Raw genomic sequence first — 19,286 nt, 5'->3', positions numbered from 1 at the left:
GGCGCGACGAAGGACTTCACCCGATCATCGGTGCGGTCGGCGGCTAGCGTCGGATAGCGCGTCTGCTATCCAACTCAAAGTCCTCCTGGTTGTGTTGCTATAGCCAGCCGCTAATACACCGATCCCACCTAAAGCTTTCTTCTTTGCAGTCTTCATTGTTCATTAAACAAATAGCAAAAGATTCACCAACACAGATGTCCAGAATACTGTGGAATTATGAGATGAAAACAGACGTCATCATACCGAGACGTTTTCAGACGGATATTTCCCAGGAAATTTAAAATGTCACTTTATAAGTTAACCCGGCCGTATTGGCATGTGTTGCAATGTTAAGATTTCATCATTGATATATAAACTATCAGACTGCGTGGTCGGTAGTAGTGGCTTTCAGTAGGCCTTTAAGGCTTGTGAAGCCACTGATGCCTCTTGTTTCTGTCTGTAAATGGTGGAATTTGCAATTTCTCCTATATTGTTCGTCAGATACCGAGCACTTGTACAATGTTCCTTCGATTATCGCAGGGTTTGTGTTCCAGACCCCCTCTTGGTCGATGAATATCTGCTAAGTAGGGGCAATATTTATTTTTTTCTATGCGTTTAGCGTAATTTATAAGCCATCCACACAGCTTTTACACACACAAACACACCCTGTGCCTTTTAAAACTTACAGCCTAAAATCTATGTCGTTTTAGCATTAATTAATTAAATGGGTGCTGAAATCTCAATGATACTTTAAAATCTACAGTAATTGAACCGTGAAGTGACTAGGGAACACGACATGTCATTAATGTGGCAAAAATGTTTGCTCATCTGTGAGTGTGTATTTATTTTTCAAATGAATTGGTACAATTAATACAATATTGATAATAGTAAGTTATAGTGTTTATAACAATTTGCATTCACCTCATAATTGATTACATTTAGTTTGAGATTTCAGGTGGCAAAAGTACAAACCCCAAAATCAGTGAAGTTGGCACGTTGTGTAAATCGTAAATAAAAACAGAATACATCCATCCGTCTTCTTCCGCTTATCCGAGGTCGGGTCGCGGGGGCAGCAGCCTAAGCAGGGAAGCCCAGACTTTCCTCTCCCCAGCCACTTCGTCCAGCTCTTCCCGGGGGATCACGAGGCGTTCCCAGGCCAGCCTGGAGACATAGTCTTCCCAACGTGTCCTGGGTCTTCCCCGTGGCCTCCTATCCGTTCGGACGTTCCCATCCTCACCTGTGGTCATGAGCTTTGGGTTATGACCGAAAGGACAGGATCCTCCGCCGGGTGGCAGGTCTCTCCCTTAGAGATAGGGTGAGAAGCTCTGCCATCCGGGGGCAGCTCAAAGTAAAGAGAGGAGCCAGATGAGGTGGTTCGGGCATCTGGTCAGGATGCCACCCGAAAGCCTCCCTAGGGAGGTGTTTAGGGCAGAGAAAAACAGAATACAATGATTTGCAAATCCTTTCCAACTTATATTCAATTGAATAGACTGCAAAGACAATATATTTAATCTTTGAACTGAGAAACTTTATTTATTTTTTGCAAATAATCATGAACTCAGAATTACAAATTGTCCCAGGGGCATTTTTACCACTGTGTTACATGGCCTTTCCTTTTAACAACACTCTGTAAACGTTTGGGAACTGAGGAGACACATTTTTGAAGCTTTTCAGGTGGAATTCTTTCCCATTCTTGCTTGATGTACAGCTTAAGTTGTTCAACAGTCCGGGGGTCTCCGTTGTCGTATTTTAGGCGTCATAATGCGCCACACATTTTCAATGGGAAACAGGTCTGGACTACAGGCAGGCCAGTCTAGTACCCACAGTCTTTTACTACAAAGCCACGCTGTTGTAACACGTGCAGAATGTGGCTTGGCATTGTCTTGCTGAAATAAGCAGGGGCGTCCATGATAACGTTGCTTGGATGGCAACATATGTTGCTCCAAAACCTGTATGTACCTTTCAGCATTAATGGTGCCTTCACAGAAGTGTAAGTTACCCATGTCTTGGGCACTAATACACCTCCATACCATCTCACATGCTGGCTTTCGAACTTTGCGCCTAGAACAGTCCGGATGGTTCTTTTCCTCTTTGGTACGGAGGACACGACGCCCACAGTTTCCAAAAACAATTTGAAATGTGGACTCGTCAGACCACAGAACACTTTTCTACTTTGCACCAGTCCATCTTAGATGAGCTCGGGCCCAGCAAAGCGGGCAGTGTTTCTGGGTGTTGTTGATAAATGGCTTTTGCTTTGCATAGTAGAGTTTTAACTTGCACTTGCAGATGTAGCGACGAACTGTAGTTACTGACAGTGGTTTTCTGAAGTGTTCCTGAACCTATGTGGTGATATCCTCTACACACTGATGTGGCTTTTTGATGCAGTACCACCTGAGAGATCGAAGGTCACGGGCATTCAGTGTTGGTGTCCGGCCTTGCCGCTTACGTGCAGTGATTTTTCCAGGATCTCTCAACCTTTTGATGATATTACGGCGCGTAGATGGTGAAATCCCTAAATTCGTTGCAATAGCTGGTTGAGTAATGTTGTTCTTAAACTGTTCGACAATTTGCTCACGCATTTGTTCACAAAGTGGTGCCCCTCGCCCCATCCTTGTTTGTGAATGACTGAGCATTTCATGGAAGCTGCTTTTATACCCAATCATGGCACCCACCTGTTCCCAATTAGCCTGTTCACCTGTGGGATGTTCCAAATAAGTGTTTGATGAGCATTCCTCAACTTTGTCAGTCTTTTTTGCCACTTGCGCCAGCTTTTTTGAAACATGTTGCAGGCATCAAATTCCAAATGAGCTAATATTTGCAAAAAAATACAAAGTTTACCAGTTTGCGGTCTATTCAATTGAATATAAGTTGAAAAGGATTTGGAAATCATTGTATTCTGTTTTTATTTACGATTTACACAACGTGCCAACTTCACTGGTTTTGGGTTTTGTATGTCTAAAAGGTTGTTTTTTTTAGTCTGCCGATTTATTTAATTACCTACTTTTGTTACTGTAAACAGCTAATAAATAAATAAAAAATGTTAATGTATTGTTCTCGTTTTATAGGGTTCAGTTGCCTATGTTCCCCAGCAGGCCTGGATACAGAATTCCACACTGAAAGAAAACATCATATTTGGCCAGGAGACAATTGAAAATTGGTATCAACGTGTGGTGACAGCTTGTGCTCTTGAACCTGACCTTGAGATGCTGCCTGCTGGAGATGGAACAGAGATTGGAGAAAAGGTATTCGTTCCTACATACATAATCTGATTGGTGGAACAAATATTGTTGAAAAGTTATGTCAATGTAAGATTGAGCTCTTTTGGGAATATCGGTTGGTTCATTTTCTCCTACTTTTTTATATTGTAAAATTATCATCATATTTTACTACAATGTATTTTGATGGTTGGATTTAATTTTTTTTTAAAAAGCTTTAAATGATCAATTTAATATGCATGAACCACGGGTGTCAAACTCAAGGCCCAGGGGGCCGATATGGCCCCCCGCCACATTGTTTCACGTGGCCTGCGAAAGCCTGAAAATAATGTGTGTCAATAAATTATTCATCTTTCTTACTAAACATATTCGTTCTTTAAATTTTGACCAAAAAAATGCATGCACTCGAAAAATTGCAGGACTTTTTAACTTAAATATTATCACATCATAAAAAAAATCAGGGATGTCCGATAATGGCTTTTTGCCGATATCCGATATTGTCCAACTCTTTAATTACCGATACCGATATGTACAGTCAAGGAATTAACACATTATTATGCCTAATTTGGACAACCAGGTATGGTGAAGATAAGGTCCTTTTAAAAAATAATAATAAAGTAAAATAAGCTAAATAAATTAAAAACATTTTCTTGAATAAAAAAGAAAGTAAAACAATATAAAAACAGTTACATAGAAACTAGTAATGAATGAAAATGAGTAAAATTAACTGTTAAAGGTTAGTACTATTAGTGGACCAGCAGCACGCACAATCATGTGTGCTTACGGACTGTATCCCTTGCAGACTGTATTGATATATATTGATATATAATAGGGATGTCCGATAATGGCTTTTTGCCGATATCCGATATTCCGATATTGTCCAACTCTTTATTAACCGATACCGATATCAACCGATACTGATATATACAGTCGTGGAATTAACACATTATTATGCCTAATTTGGACAACCAGGTATGGTGAATATAAGGTCCTTTTTTTAAATATTAATAAAATAAAATAAGATAAATAAATTTAAAAAAAATTATTGAATAAAAAAGAAAGTAAAACAATATAAAAACAGTTACATAGAAACTAGTAATTAATGAAAATGAGTAAAATTAACTGTTAAAGGTTAGTACTATTAGTGGACCAGCAGCACTTACAATCATGTGTGCTTACGGACTGTATCCCTTGCAGACTGTATTGATATATATTGATATATAATGTAGGAACCAGAATATTAATAACAGAAAGAAACAACCCTTTTGTGTGAATGAGTGTAAACGGGGGAGGGAGGTTTTTTGGGTTGGTGCACTAATTGTAAGTGTATCTTGTGTTTTTTATGTTGATTTAATAAAAAAAATAAAAATAAACCGATACCGATAATAAAAAAAACGATACCGATAATTTCCGATATTACATTTTAAAGCATTTATCGGACATCTCTAATATATAATGCAGGAACCAGAATATTAATAACAGAAAGAAACAACTCTTTTGTGTGAATGAGTGTAAATGGGGGAGGGAGGTTTTTTGGGTTGGTGCACTAATTGTAAGTGTATCTTGTGTTTTTTATGTTGATTTAATTAAAAAAATAAAAAAAAATTTAAAAAACGATACAGATAATTAAAAAAACGATACCGATAATTTCCGATAATACATTTTAAAGCATTTATCGGCTGATAATATCGGCAGGCCGATATTATCGGACATCTCTAAAAAAAATATTATTAAAATAGTTCACTCAATTTTTGTAAAAATAAATAGTCTATCTGCTTCACTCTCACTTATGATTTCAAAGAAAGTTATCCATCAATGTGTACATAAAATACATTTAATTGCATTGGCAATTGTGTATTAAAGGGGAACTGCATTTTTGGGGGAATTTTGCCTATAGTTCACAATCATTATGAATGACATGACGATGGATGTTTTTTTTTAATGCATTCTAAATATTATATAAATGTAAATAAAAGTCTGCTTAAAGCGGAGCCAATTGGAGATCCTCTATTCCGCCAATAAATAACCATCCAAAAAGCGCCAACAATATTACATTTACATTTCGTGATTTGAATATTAACCAAGTTTTAGTGATATTGTTATTATAAGTGCTAACGCAGACAAACTATTTATAGCGGCAAGATGATCATAATAGAGGGCCTCCTATAGGCTCCATTGTAAGTAGACTTTTGCTCACATTTTTTTACTGGTTCTAATACATTTAAAAAAAAGAAAAGCACATGTGTGCTTGTCTTGGGATTGTGAATGATAGGTTAAATACAAATAAAAAAGTGCAGTTCCCCTTTAAAGCATCAATATTGACTGACAATTTTGTAGTTATATGGCAGATTTACTGTGGTTCCTAAAAACTTAATGCATTATTTTTTGGGAGGAATAATGATTTGCTTATCTTGAATGTTTATACAGGGTGTCAATCTGTCTGGCGGTCAGAAGCAGAGGGTGAGCCTGGCTCGGGCTGTTTACTGTGACCGCTCTGTCTACCTGCTAGATGACCCTCTGTCCGCTGTTGACGCTCATGTAGGAAAGCACCTATTTGAGCAAGTCATTGGCCCACAGGGCTTGCTGAAGGACAAGGTGTGTATGATCCTACTTGTATGTCTTTTGAGCTACAAACTCAAGCTAATAAACAGGCAAATGGTCGTTCAACAGAGAATGTTGGCAGTTTCATCAGATTTAGATCAAGATTCAGTATTGTTTTTAGTGGTTCAATACAGGTTTGATCATTTACACGGAACTCGGGCTGGGCAATATGGACCAAAACGAACATTGCGGTATTTTCAAGCCGAATGGTGATATACGGTGTATACCGGTAATATCTTGAACAAAACATGCAAAGTGCTGAAGGTTACCTGAGTGTTTTATGGCTAGATAACCAGTGTTGAGAGTACTCAGATTATTTTTGTTGTAAGTAGTAACGTGTTGTTTATTATATCAAAAAATTAGTAATCCGTTGCTATGTCAAAGCAGTTTTCGTTAATTTGGTTTATAGCCTCACGTTTGTGCGCAGGGATAGATGGAGTTTGGGGGGGGCGGGGTTTGGTGGTAGCAGGGGGTATATATTGTAGCATCCCGGAAGAGTTAGTGCTGCAAGTGGTTCTGGGTATTTGTTCTGTTGTGTTACGGTGTGGCTGTTCTCCCGAAATGTGTTTGTCATTCTTGTTTGGTGTGGGTTCACAGTGTGGCGCATATTTGTAACAATGTTAAAGTTGTTTATACGGCTACCTTCAGTGTGACCTGTATGGCTGTTGACCAAGTATGCTTGCATTCTCACGTGTGTGTAGAAGTCGCATATATCATGTGACTGGGCCGGCACAATGTTTGTAAGAAGGAAAAGCGGACGTGACGACAGTTTGTAGAGGACGCTAAAGGCAGTGCCTTTAAGGCACTCTCCCAATATTATTGTCCGGGTGGAAATCGGGAGAAATTCGGGAGAATGGTTGCCCCGGGAGATTTTCGGAGGGGCACTGAAATTCGGGAGTCTCCCGGGAAAATCGGGAGGGTTGGCAAGTATGTTGATGACCAATCTACGGTGTACTCTGCCTTAGACCCGTGTACTGGTGACTCATGGGCTCAGCTACCTTCCCCAAGTTGACCTGATCCTGGTCATGGTGGATGGAGAAATCACAGAGGCAGGCTCATACCAACAGCTTATGGACACTTCAGGTGCCTTTTCTGAGTTTCTGCATACGTACGCTGGGGTCGAGCATGCAGACGACAATGGTAAGACAATATTGCACATTACACATAGACCTATATGAGCTGTTTGGTGAGTGGTTGTAAATGACTAATTATTGGTTTGTTTCCCACCTTAAATTCAGAAACTGAGCCCAAAACAGCATCCAGAGGAATGGAGAATGGCAGCGTAACTGGTCTTTCTGGGTGAGACTTGCTAGACAAGGATATAATGACAATAGTTGGCAGGGTTGTAGATTGAGTCCATGCATGGTATCTGCTAGGAATGGGCCATATTGCCTAAAATCTAGAGATGTCCGATAATATCGGCCGATAAATGCTTTAAAATGTAATATCGGAAATTATCTGTATCGGTTTCAACCTCCCGATTTTCCCGGGAGACTCCCTAATTTCAGTGCCCCTCCCGAAAATCTTGCAGGGCAACCACTCTCCCGATTTCCACCCGGACAACAATATTGGGGGCGTGCCCTAAAGGCACTGCCTCTACAACCTTTTCCTCCATAACAGCGTGCCGGCCCAGTCACATAATATATGCGGATTTTACACACACTTAAGTGAATGCAAGGCATACTTGATCAACAGCCATACAGGTCACACTGAGGGTGTCCGTATAAACAACTTTAACACTGTTGCAAATATGTGCCACACTGTGAACCCACACCAAACAAGAATGACAAACACATTTCGGGAGAACATCCGCACCGTAACACAACATAAACACAAGAGAACAAATACCCAGAACTCCTTGCAGCGCTAACTCTTCCGAGACGCTACAAGATATCATTTTGGTCAACATTATTTTATTTGACCATTTTGTTTGTTTTGGTTGTCTATATTTGAGGGTTCCCCACCCTTCTTAGCAGAGACAGAACCTATTTTAATGATTTTGTTTGTAATCTTTTTATTTAAGTACAAAATTTAGTTTACGGACAAAGTATATTTTATTTGTATTATTTGTTTGTTTTATTTAACTTGGTATTTAAAAGTTTACGTTTCAGTTACAATGTTAAAATATAAGAGAAATACAAGTTAATTGCATTTGTAAGGGTATACTTCCATTATTATTATGTATTGTCATTACATCTGGGGTTAATTTGGTCTCATGAAAATAATTTGTAGATCATTATATCGTCGAGCAAAATTTGTTATCGGCCCGGGCCTATTATATACTTATACTCTCGGGATAACATGTATATGCGATTATACATTTTTTGGCCTGTGAATCATTCAAAAAAAACTTTCAACTCAAGTTTAAATGGGCCCTAAGGAAAGTTAAGCTGTTAAAATATGTTTGGGCCATTCCACTGAATCAGTGCCATTGGCATGTTGAAAGTCTTCAAACACAAGCTTAAGCCCAAGCCGAAGATGTCTTGTCTGTGTAACTGTGTCATGATCTGTGGTCTGGATTATGTTTTTCTTATTTTTTGTTAGTTTTTGGGCTCTTTTAGTTCCTGTTTGCGCTCCCTTGTTTGTTTTAGATTCCATGACGACTTATGTTTTTCACCTGTCTCTTGCGTTCGGGTCACACCTGTCTCTAATCAAGAGAGACTATTATTTAAGCCTGTCGTTGCCCGTTAGTCGGTCTGGCGACATTGTTCTTTTCATGCCATAGTTCATGCTTGTATTCATGTGATTGTTTCATGCTCTGTTCATGCTTGTTTTCTGGAGATACCATAGTTCATGCTGATTGTTTCATGCTTTGTTCATGCTGCTCGTTTCTTACCAAGTAAGTTTTGTTTATTTATGCCACAGTTAGCGACTTTTTGTTTCATGTCCATAGTTCAGGCTAAGTGTTAGCTTTTGTTTCATGCGTTAAGTTGTGCCTTCGCCTTGTGCGCCTTTGTTTTCACCTACACTACCGTTCAAAAGTTTGGGGTCACCCAAACAATTTTGTGGAATAGCCTTCATTTTTAAGAACAAGAATAGACTGTCGAGTTTCAGATGAAAGTTCTCTTTTTCTGGCCATTTTGAGCGTTTAATTGACCCCACAAATGCGATGCTCCAGAAACTCAATCTGCTGAAAGGAAGGTCAGTTTTGTAGCTTCTGTAATGAGCTAAACTGTTTTCAGATGTGTGAACATGATTGCACAAGGGTTTTCTAATCATCAATTAGCCTTCTGAGCCAATGAGCAAACACATTGTACCATTAGAACACTGGAGTGATAGTTGCTGGAAATGGGCCTCTATACACCTATGTAGATATTGCACCAAAAACCATACATTTGCAGCTAGAATAGTCATTTACCACATTAGCAATGTATAGAGTGTATTTCTTTAAAGTTAAGACTAGTTTAAAGTTATTTTCATTGAAAAGTACAGTGCTTTTCCTTCAAAAATAAGGACATTCCAATGTGACCCCAAACTTTTGAACGGTAGTGTATTTGAGAGTCAAGAATAAATATGTTCCTACCTGCTACCTTTGTCCACAAAAGTCCGTTTCCATCCCGGGAGAACAATCCTCGCAGTAAGATGCGAAAACCCCCTCGTTGTGACAGGCCGACTAACTGGCAACGACAGGCTTAAATAATAGTCTCTCTTGATTAGAGACAGGTGTGACCCGAACGCAATAGAGAGGTGAAAATCATAAGTCGTCATGGAAACTAAAACAATTAAAGGAGCGCAAACAGGAACTAAAAGAGTCCAAAAAATAACAAAAACATAATCCAGACCACAGATCATGACAAACTGATAGTAACAGGAGGGAGTTTTTAAGCAAATACATGAAATAAGCAACATGGCATTTATGCTCATAGCCTGTTGACACTAAGCACTCTACAGTGATTCAACAAAATAGTGTGTTTTCAAAATTATCTAATAAATAATTTAGATAACAGGACTGCGCTCTCAATTGTGCGTGTCACGGATAGATTGCATCGTAAACATGTCATTGTCACGACGGGGGGGGTCGCAGCTTGCTGCGAGGTTTGTTCTCCCAGGATGCAAAGGGACGACTCCGGACAGGACTTGCAGGTAGGAACATGATTTAATATCAACTCTCAAATAGGTACAAACAAAAAGGCATACAAGGCGAAGGCACAACGCGCTGATCGCACTTGGAGCTAAAACGCAAAAACTTAGCGCAGGAAACAGAAGCTAACACTTAGCATGGACTATGGACAGGGCAAAACTCACTAACTGTGGCATGAACAAACTTACGTGGCAAGGCATGAAGCAAACACTTAGCATAAACTTGAAATCAGACATGAAGCGAACAATGACGCCAGGCCGACTGACTGGCAAAGACAAGCTTAAATAGTGCCTCTGATTAAACACAGGTGAGCGTCCCGAACACCAGAGGCAGGTGAAAACAATAAGCAGCCATGGCAACCAAACCAAACTCAGAGGTGTCACAAACAGGAACTAAAAGAGTCCAAAACTAACAGAAAAATAACAAAAACATGATCCAGACCACGGATCATGACAGTAATATTGTGATAGGACAATACACATTTAGAATCTCTATTATGTTATAGCTGTTTATCAGATATCATTTCCATCGGCCATTACTAGTATCTGCTAAGAATAATTGTAATGAAGAAGTGGGATTGTGATACTATAATACATGCACATTAAAGCTCTTGTATTTCTTTGCCTTAGTCCTGTTCAAAGCAGCAGTACCTCCAAACTGTCCCAGCCAGCCAAAGAGAAAGAGGAGCTCGACAAAAAGGATAAGAAGGCGGATGTGGGCAAGCTGACTGAGGCTGACAAGGCCAGCACTGGACGGGTAGGTTTGCCAACTTCGCAACTTCTTTGCCAACATCAGTTCAGTGGGAGTCTTTACCTGATGTCTTCTCACTCCACAGGTCAAGCTGTCGGTGTTCTGGGCCTATTTTAAAGCTATTGGCTTTCTGTCCTTCGTCAGCATGCTGCTGTTTTTTGCCTATAACCTGCTTTCGCTGTTTTCTAATTATTGGCTCAGTCTCTGGACTGACGACCCTGTGGTGAATGGCACCCAGCCCAATAGACAACTGAGACTGGGGGTCTACGGAGCTCTCGGCATATCCCAGGGTGAGGAGGCACATTTTTTATTGTTTGAAATTTAGCCAAAATATTGTATTCTTTCTCTAACAATATTTCTTCATTAATTATGACCCACCTTTTTTTTTTTGAGCGAGTGTGCTGTGCATTTATCATTCGATTATTAGTATTTTAATTAACTTCTTATATAAAAAGTGACGCTTACGTAAGGCTGGACAATTCATAAAATGTTGATCTTGATTTCAATTTTGAATTTTCACGAATATAAAAGTATTATAATCGAAAAAATCGATTAATGCACCGCGCAACATACACTACCGTTCAAAAGTTTGGGGTCACATTGAAATGTCCTTATTTTTGAAGGAAAAGCACTGTACTTTTCAATGAAGATAACTTTAAACTAGTCTTAACTTTAAAGAAATACACTCTATACATTGCTAATGTGGTAAATGACTATTCTAGCTGCAAATGTCTGGTTTTTGGTGCAATATCTACATAGGTGTATAGAGGCCCATTTCCAGAAACTATCACTCCAGTGTTCTAATGGTACAATGATTTTGCTCATTGGCTCAGAAGGCTAATTGATGATTAGAAAACCCTTGTGCAATCATGTTCACACATCTGAAAACAGTTTAGCTCGTTACAGAAGCTACAAAACTGACCTTCCTTTGAGCAGATTGAGTTTCTGGAGCATCACATTTGTGGGGTCAATTAAACGCTCAAAATGGCCAGAAAAAGAGAACTTTCATCTGAAACTCGACAAGTCTATTCTTGTTCTTAGAAATGAAGGCTATTCCACAAAATTGTTTGGGTGACCCCAAACTTTTGAACGGTAGTGTACATGCAAATTCCTAAGCTTGTAACAGTGAAGCAGATGAGTGAAAGAAAGAACAAGTCCACTAGAAGTTCGGGATCTCATATTTGCTACTTTTTATTTGACACAGCGCTAATATGCCTAATCAATAATCACTAAATTTAACAAAAAATGAAGGCCATGTGATTTCCACTTGAACGTAACCGCTGAGGGAATCACAGAATTGGCCAATAAAACGTAATCCGCTGTTAAACTTGGCATCAATGTGACTGAAATGTTGTCATTGTGAGGAAAAGGAACACTTGTTTGTCCGGTACCTCTCATTCATCCCCGAAACACTAAACCGCCGAATCCTGAACTAATGATGTCGAAGATGGCCACTTCAAACACCGACTAAATGAAGGAGCTAAAGCGAGCGAGAATAATCCATATACCATAACTCATCCCATCTCATCTGCTTGTGTTGTTGTGAACGACATCACAGATGTAAGATCAATGTACAAACAGGACAGGAGTGCCTCACATCGTCTCCACACTCGTCAAGCTCGGAACATCAGCACACTCCCCCCCCCCCCCCCCCCTTCACAATAAGAGCGCTGTGCGCAACATCCGTTCTGACTGCGCTAACTAAATAAAGGTTTCAAAAAAGTACCTTACACAAGCATAATGTACTTAAAACTGTTATTTATACATTTACAAAATTATAATGCTTTGACTTAAAATCAGGGATTTCTGATAATGGCTTTTTTGCCGATATCCGATATTCCGATATTGTCCAACTCTTAATTACCGATACCGATATCAACCTAAACCGATATATACAGTCGTGGAATTAACACATTATTATGCCTAATTTTGTTGTGATGCCCCGCTGGATGCATTAAACAATGTAACAAGGTTTTCCAAAATAAATCAACTCAAGTTATGGAAAAAATGCCAACATGGCACTGCCATATTTATTATTGAAGTCACAAAGTGCATTATTTTTTTTTAACATGCCTCAAAACAGCAGCTTGGAATTTGGGACTTGTAGCGTCCCGGAAGAGTTAGTGCTGCAAGGGGTTCTGGGTATTTGTTCTGTTGTGTTACGGTGCGGATGTTCTCCCGAAATGTGTTTGTCATTCTTGTTTGGTGTGGGTTCACAGTGTGGCGCATATTTGTAACAGTGTTAAAGTTGTTTATACGGGCACCCTCAGTGTGACCTGTATGGCTGTTGACCAAGTATGCCTTGCATTCACTTGTGTGTGTGAAAAGCCGTAGATATATTATGTGACTGGGCCGGCACGCAAAGGCAGTGCCTTTAAGGTTTATTGGCGCTCTGTACTTCTGCCTACGTCCGTGTACACAGCGGCGTTTTAAAAAGTCATAAAGTATACTTTTTGAAACCAATAATTTGCGATATTACATTTTAAAGCATTTATCGGCCGATAATATCAGCAGTCCGATATTATCGGACATCTCTACTTAAAATACTAGGCAAGATTGTTCAAAGAGATATTGCACCAACATCTGTTAAGATTTGTTCATTTAATTAGCAAACATTTTACAAAATTGTATTTATTACACAAAAAGCACACATTCAATGGTGGTAAAATAAGTGTAAAAGGTAAAAAAACAGAATACACTTTTTTTTTTTAAACTGAAATTGTTTTTATTTTGCTGTGGTTATTTTAATTTATTGTTGCTACTATTGTTTTTTTACTTATTTATTCGTTACTAATTTATAGGGATGTCCGATAATGGCTTTTTGCCGATATCCGATATTCCGATATTGTCCAACTCTTTAATTACCGATACCGATATCAACCGATATATGCAGTCGTAGAATTAACGCATTATTATGCCTAATTTGGACAACCAGGTATGGTGAAGATAAGGTACTTTTTTTTAAAATTAGTAAAATAAGATAAATAAATTAAAAACATTTTCTTGAATAAAAAAGAAAGTACAACAATATAAAAACAGTTACATAGAAACTAGTAATGAATGAAAATTAGTAAAATTAACTGTTAAAGGTTAGTACTATTAGTGGACCAGCAGCACGCACAATCATGTGTGCTTACGGACTGTATCCCTTGCAGATTGTATTGATATATATTGATATATAATGTAGGAACCAGAATATTAATAACAGAAAGAAACAACCCTTTTGTGTGAATGAGTGTGAATGGGGGAGGGAGGTTTTTTGGGTTGGTGCACTAATTGTAAGTGTATCTTGTGTTTTTTATGTTGATTTGATAAAAATAAAAAAAATTTAAAAAACCATACCGATAATAAAAAAACCGATACCGATAATTTCCGATATTACATTTTAACGCATATATCGGCCGATAATATCGGCAGGCTGATATTATCGGACATCTCTACTAATTTATATCCGGTTGTTTTTTAAAATTATATTTAAAGTTGGGTTTAGGTGGTAGAATAAATACTGATGTTTTCAAATGAATGAATGTTACTAATCGTGATTTCAACATCAATCAAAATCATCGTCATTATTATTTTTGCCGTACGCTTATAGCGGGATGGCTACCTTTCACATTTGAACCTGGGAATCGATACTGGTACTAAACGGTACCAATATTTGGTACCTTTGTGTGTTAGTAAATGGTAATTGTTTACAAAGGGTCTGATTGTAACTGTGCTGTCCAGTTGTTATTGTACTTATATACTTGTTGTATTTTGTTTTCTTATTACATTCCTTCGTCTCATTTGCAAGTATTATAAAGAAAACTCTGCATTCAGTTGCAATTCCAAGATGTTAGATAGCAGTAGTGTATAGACTACAGTGTTGCCTAGCTCGGAAGTCATCTTTGCCATGAAGCTGACTGTGCCAGTCCAGTATTATGTTGTGCCCTACATTGTGTTTATACTGTAAGTATTGTACCTATTACACATTTGCTGTTTGATCGTAACGTATGTCTTCGTTGTAGTTTTCATTACCAAATTTGGAGGTGTCGAAATCACCACATTTTGTAAAAGTGGAGCCTTTTTTTATTGCCAATGAAAATTGCAACATTACCGAGAGGCAGTTTAGCTGAGTCCGCTCTGGGTGCTGCTTGAGTGATTGTTTCCTCACCAAGTGTTTAGTCTACATCCAGATGTGACATCACGAGCAACAAAGGTATTAAAATATGGCACTGTTTGATTTCACGTAAATCGTTACGCCGTAGTATAGACGGAATTCGGTGTGTGCCTAGAAAAGTACCAAATTCGATAACCTTCCCTACGCTGAGTTTTGTGTCACTGTTTGTCAAAATTGACACTCACTAATACTCTCTCACACAAACATGCATACACTCTAATATATTTATTAAGGGTGTAACAGTACGTGTATTTGTATTGAACCGTTTCAGTACGGGGGGTTCGGTTCGGTTCGGAGGTGTACCGAATGAGTTTCCACACTGAGATATTAAGTAGTGTACCGCAGGTTGTGTAAACAATGCACACTGAGGCACAACACACGGCATGCTAGCAGCGACCGGGCTACTACAACATGTAAAAGCCAGAGCTGGAAGACCCTCCTGCCTCGTTAAGATCTCCCGTTTGGGAGCATTTCGGCTTCGCGGTGCGATACAACAATGGATAACATCGCTTCAACGAAGAGAAAGACGAACAAACACAGCTCCCACCGCATTCAAGCAGCCTCTCCTCGGCGAGTCAGGCAGGGCTAATGCAATAACAAATGTTTTTATAGCAGCAGATTTAAGACCATATTACATTAAAAACTAAATTTTGACCCACTTCTATGGTGGAAGAACAATGAGCCCACATATCCTCTTACTGCCAAGTTAGCCAGGCACTACCTCGCCATACCTGCTACCTCCGTGCCCAGTGAAAGGGTATTTTCCACAGCTGGAGACATTTTAACTGCAAGCAGGTCTGCTCTTTCTGCAGACAATGTGGATAAACTGATTTTTCTGGCAAAAAACATGAAGATTGAGTGAAAGTCACCGGGGTTAAAGGCTGGGGGGGGAAAGAAAAGTTAATCTGAGGCTGAGTTGACTTGAAACTGTTTAATGTTGCACTTTTTGTATGTAGAAGAAAAGTTTTGTCATTTAATTTAATCTGAGCAACAATTTGAGGCAGTTTAATGTTGCACTTTATATGTAGAAAGGTTTTGTTAAGAAACCAATTCTGAGCCTTATCTTATTTAGTTTTTATTTGATATATGTTGACCACATGAACCCTGGCAATGGACCCTGTGTGTATATGTATGTTATTGTTATGCTTAGCATTCATGACTGCCTGCTGTTGCACCGATCAGCCTAGTGGTGGCTCACATCCATCACACACACAGCTATTTCTATTTTTGGGCAGAATTATTATAGTGTTCCCAATGTTAAAAGGATAAAGCCATTGTTTACAAACTTGGTAAATAAATAACCAGAAAATGTATATTTTGTTGTTTTCTTACTGTACCGAAAATGAACCGAACCGTGACCTCTAAACCGGGGTACGTACCGAACAGGAATTTTTGTGTACCGTTACACCCTTAATATTTATACATCCTCTCATCTTTGTGGCCGCATTTATGCTGACAAATATACATATGTTGCCATTTAAACTACAAATTTGTGTTGCAGGCTTGGCAGTTTTTGGCTACTCTCTGTCCATGTCCATCGGGGGCATCCTGGCGTCTCGCTATCTTCATCAGTCCATGCTCTACGACGTCCTCCGCTCGCCCATGTCCTTTTTCGAGCGGACCCCCAGCGGCAACCTTGTCAACCGCTTTGCCAAGGAGATAGACACCATTGACACTGTGATCCCCAGTATTCTTAAAATGTTCCTGGGCTCCCTGTTCAACGTGTTGGGCTCTTCTGTCGTCATCCTGATTGCGACACCATTTGTGGCGATCGTCATTCCCTTCCTTGGACTGCTCTACTTTTTTGTGCAGGTTAGTTTTATTAAGTGTTCTTTCTCTTTTGATTTTCCACAAAAGGGCTAATGGCATACTGCTATATAAGAGTCTGACTTTTTGACCACTCTGTGCAGAGGTTTTACGTGGCATCCTCACGCCAGCTCAAGCGCCTGGAGTCGGTCAGCCGGTCACCCATCTACACCCACTTTAATGAAACACTACTGGGCACGTCTGTCATCAGAGCTTTTGGGGAACAAAAGCGCTTTATCCAAGAGAGCGACCAGAGGGTTGACTACAACCAGAAGGCCTACTACCCAGGCATTGTGGCAAACAGGTTAGGAGACATCTGATCCATCAAATAGTGGCTAGCGCGCCAACAAAAGATGTGCCTTAATTGATTGTGAGGCGGTGTCAGTCAAGCTTGTAGTTATAAGCCTTTTTTTTTGTTACCAGTTGCATTTCTGAAAATGCTTTGGACATTGGATGTGGGGGAGGAAAAATTCCACCTTTGCTCCAGTTAGTAACAGAGGCTACCTACTAGGGCTGTGAATCTTTGTGCACCACACAATTCCATTTGATTCTTGGGGGTAACGATTCGATTCAGAATCGATTCTCAATTAAAAAAACTAGGGATGCCGATAAATGCATTAAAATGTAATATCGGAAATTATCGGTATCTGTTTCATAATTATCGGTATCGGTTTCAACAAGTAACATTTATGACTTTTTAAAACGCAGCTGTGTACACGGACGTAGGGAGAAGTACAGAGCGCCAATAAACCTTAAAAGGCACTTCCTTTGCATGCCGGCCCAGTCACATAATATCTACAGCTTTTCACACTCGCAAGCTAATGCAATCATACTTGGTCAACAGCCATACAGGTCACACTGAGGGTGGCCGTATAAACAACTTTAACACTGTTACAAATATGCGCCACACTGTGAACCCACACCACACAAGAATGACAAACACATTTCGGGAGAACATCCGCACCGTAACACAACATAAACACAACAGAACAAATACCCAGAATCCCTTGCAGCATTAACTCTTCCGGGACGCTACAATATACACCCCCACTACCCTCTACCCCCCACCTCAACCTCCTCATGCTCTCTCAGGGAGAGCATGTCCCAAATTCCAAGCTGCTGTTTTGAGGCATGTTAAAAAAAATAATGCACTTTGTGACTTCAATAATAAATATGGCAGTGCCATGTTGGCATTTTTTTTTCCATAACTTGCGTTGATTTATTTTGGAAAACCTTGTTACATTGTTTAATGCATCCAGCGGGGCATCACAACAAAATTAGGCATAATAATGTGTTAATTCCACAACTGTATATATCGGTATCGGTTGATATCAGTATCGGTAATTAAGAGTTGGACAATATCGGATATCGGTAAAAAAGCCATTATCGGACATCTCTACAAAAAACAATTCTCGATTCAAAATCAATGCTTTTTTAATTGGGTGCCAGTTTTATGTTTAACTACATTCCTCCATAAAATAAAGAGCTCTGATCAATTTCGGTATTACTTAAAAGATAACTGTTTTTGTTGAGTAAAATTCTACCCAAACATTTAATTAAGTTATATAAGGCAACAAGAGAAGTATCCACCATTGTTGTTTTTGAAAGTAAATCTGTACAGCAGATATAGGCATCTCCATTAACAATATGATTTGGCTGACAAATACTTTTTTTTTTTAAATAACATAAAATAAAATTAAAAATAAAAAAAAAATATATATATATATATATATATATACTACCGTTCAAAAGTTTGGGGTCACCCAAACAATTTTGTGGAATTGCCTTCATTTCTAAGAACAAGAATAGACTGTCGAGTTTCAGATGAAAGTTCTCTTTTTCTGGCCATTTTGAGCGTTTAATTGACCCCACAAATGTGATGTTCCAGAAACTCAATGTGCTCAAAGGAAGGTCAGTTTTGTAGCTTCTGTAACGAGCTAAACTGTTTTCAGATGTGTGAACATGATTGCACAAGGGTTTTCTAATTATCAATTAGCCTTCTGAGCCAATGAGTAAACACATTGTACCATTAGAACACTGGAGTGATAGTTGCTGGAAATGGGCCTCTATACACCTATGTAGATATTGCACCAAAAACCAGACATTTGCAGCTAGAATAGTCATTTACCACATTAGCAATGTATAGAGTGTATTTCTTTAAAGTTAAGACTAGTTTAAAGTTATCTTCATTGAAAAGTACAGTGCTTTTCCTTCAAAAATAAGGACATTTCAATGTGACCCCAAACTTTTGAACGGTAGTGTATGTATATATACAGTACAGCCGTGGTCAAAAGTTTACATACACTTGTAAAGAACATAATGTCATGGCTGTCTTGAGTTCCCAATAATTTCTACAACACTTTTTTTTTGTGATAGAGTGATTGGAGCACATACTTGTTGGTCACAAAAAACATTCATGAAGTTTGGTTCTTTTATTAATTTATTATGGATCTACTGAAAATGTGAGCAAATGTGCTGGGTCAAAAGTATACATACAGCAATGTTAATATTTGCTTACATGTCCCTTGGCAAGTTTCACTGCAATAAGGCACTTTTGGTAGCCATCCACAAGCTTCTGCTTGAATTTTTGACCACTCCTCTTGAGAAAATTGGTGCAGTTCAGCTAAATGTGTTGGTTTTCTGACATGGACTTGTTTCTTCAGCATTGTCCACACGTTTAAGTCAGGACTTTGGG

General features: G+C 38.9%; 1 protein-coding gene across 1 annotated transcript in view; it reads left to right on the top strand.

Annotated features, from left to right (window-relative positions):
* The window catches only part of LOC133642451 (multidrug resistance-associated protein 1-like), a 104,935-nt gene that overhangs the window by 62,988 nt on the left and 22,661 nt on the right, over positions 1–19,286 (top strand). Inside the window, 8 exon segments of the mRNA XM_062036643.1 lie at positions 3,045–3,221; positions 5,622–5,789; positions 6,761–6,935; positions 7,034–7,094; positions 10,506–10,632; positions 10,712–10,916; positions 16,287–16,597; positions 16,696–16,895. Coding sequence (XP_061892627.1) covers positions 3,045–3,221; positions 5,622–5,789; positions 6,761–6,935; positions 7,034–7,094; positions 10,506–10,632; positions 10,712–10,916; positions 16,287–16,597; positions 16,696–16,895 — 1,424 coding nt within the window.

This window comes from Entelurus aequoreus, linkage group LG25 (assembly GCF_033978785.1).
Source record: "Entelurus aequoreus isolate RoL-2023_Sb linkage group LG25, RoL_Eaeq_v1.1, whole genome shotgun sequence".
Lineage (NCBI taxonomy): Eukaryota > Metazoa > Chordata > Actinopteri > Syngnathiformes > Syngnathidae > Entelurus > Entelurus aequoreus.
Note: the sequence above shows the minus strand (reverse complement) of the source record. Positions and strands in the feature narration are given on the sequence as shown.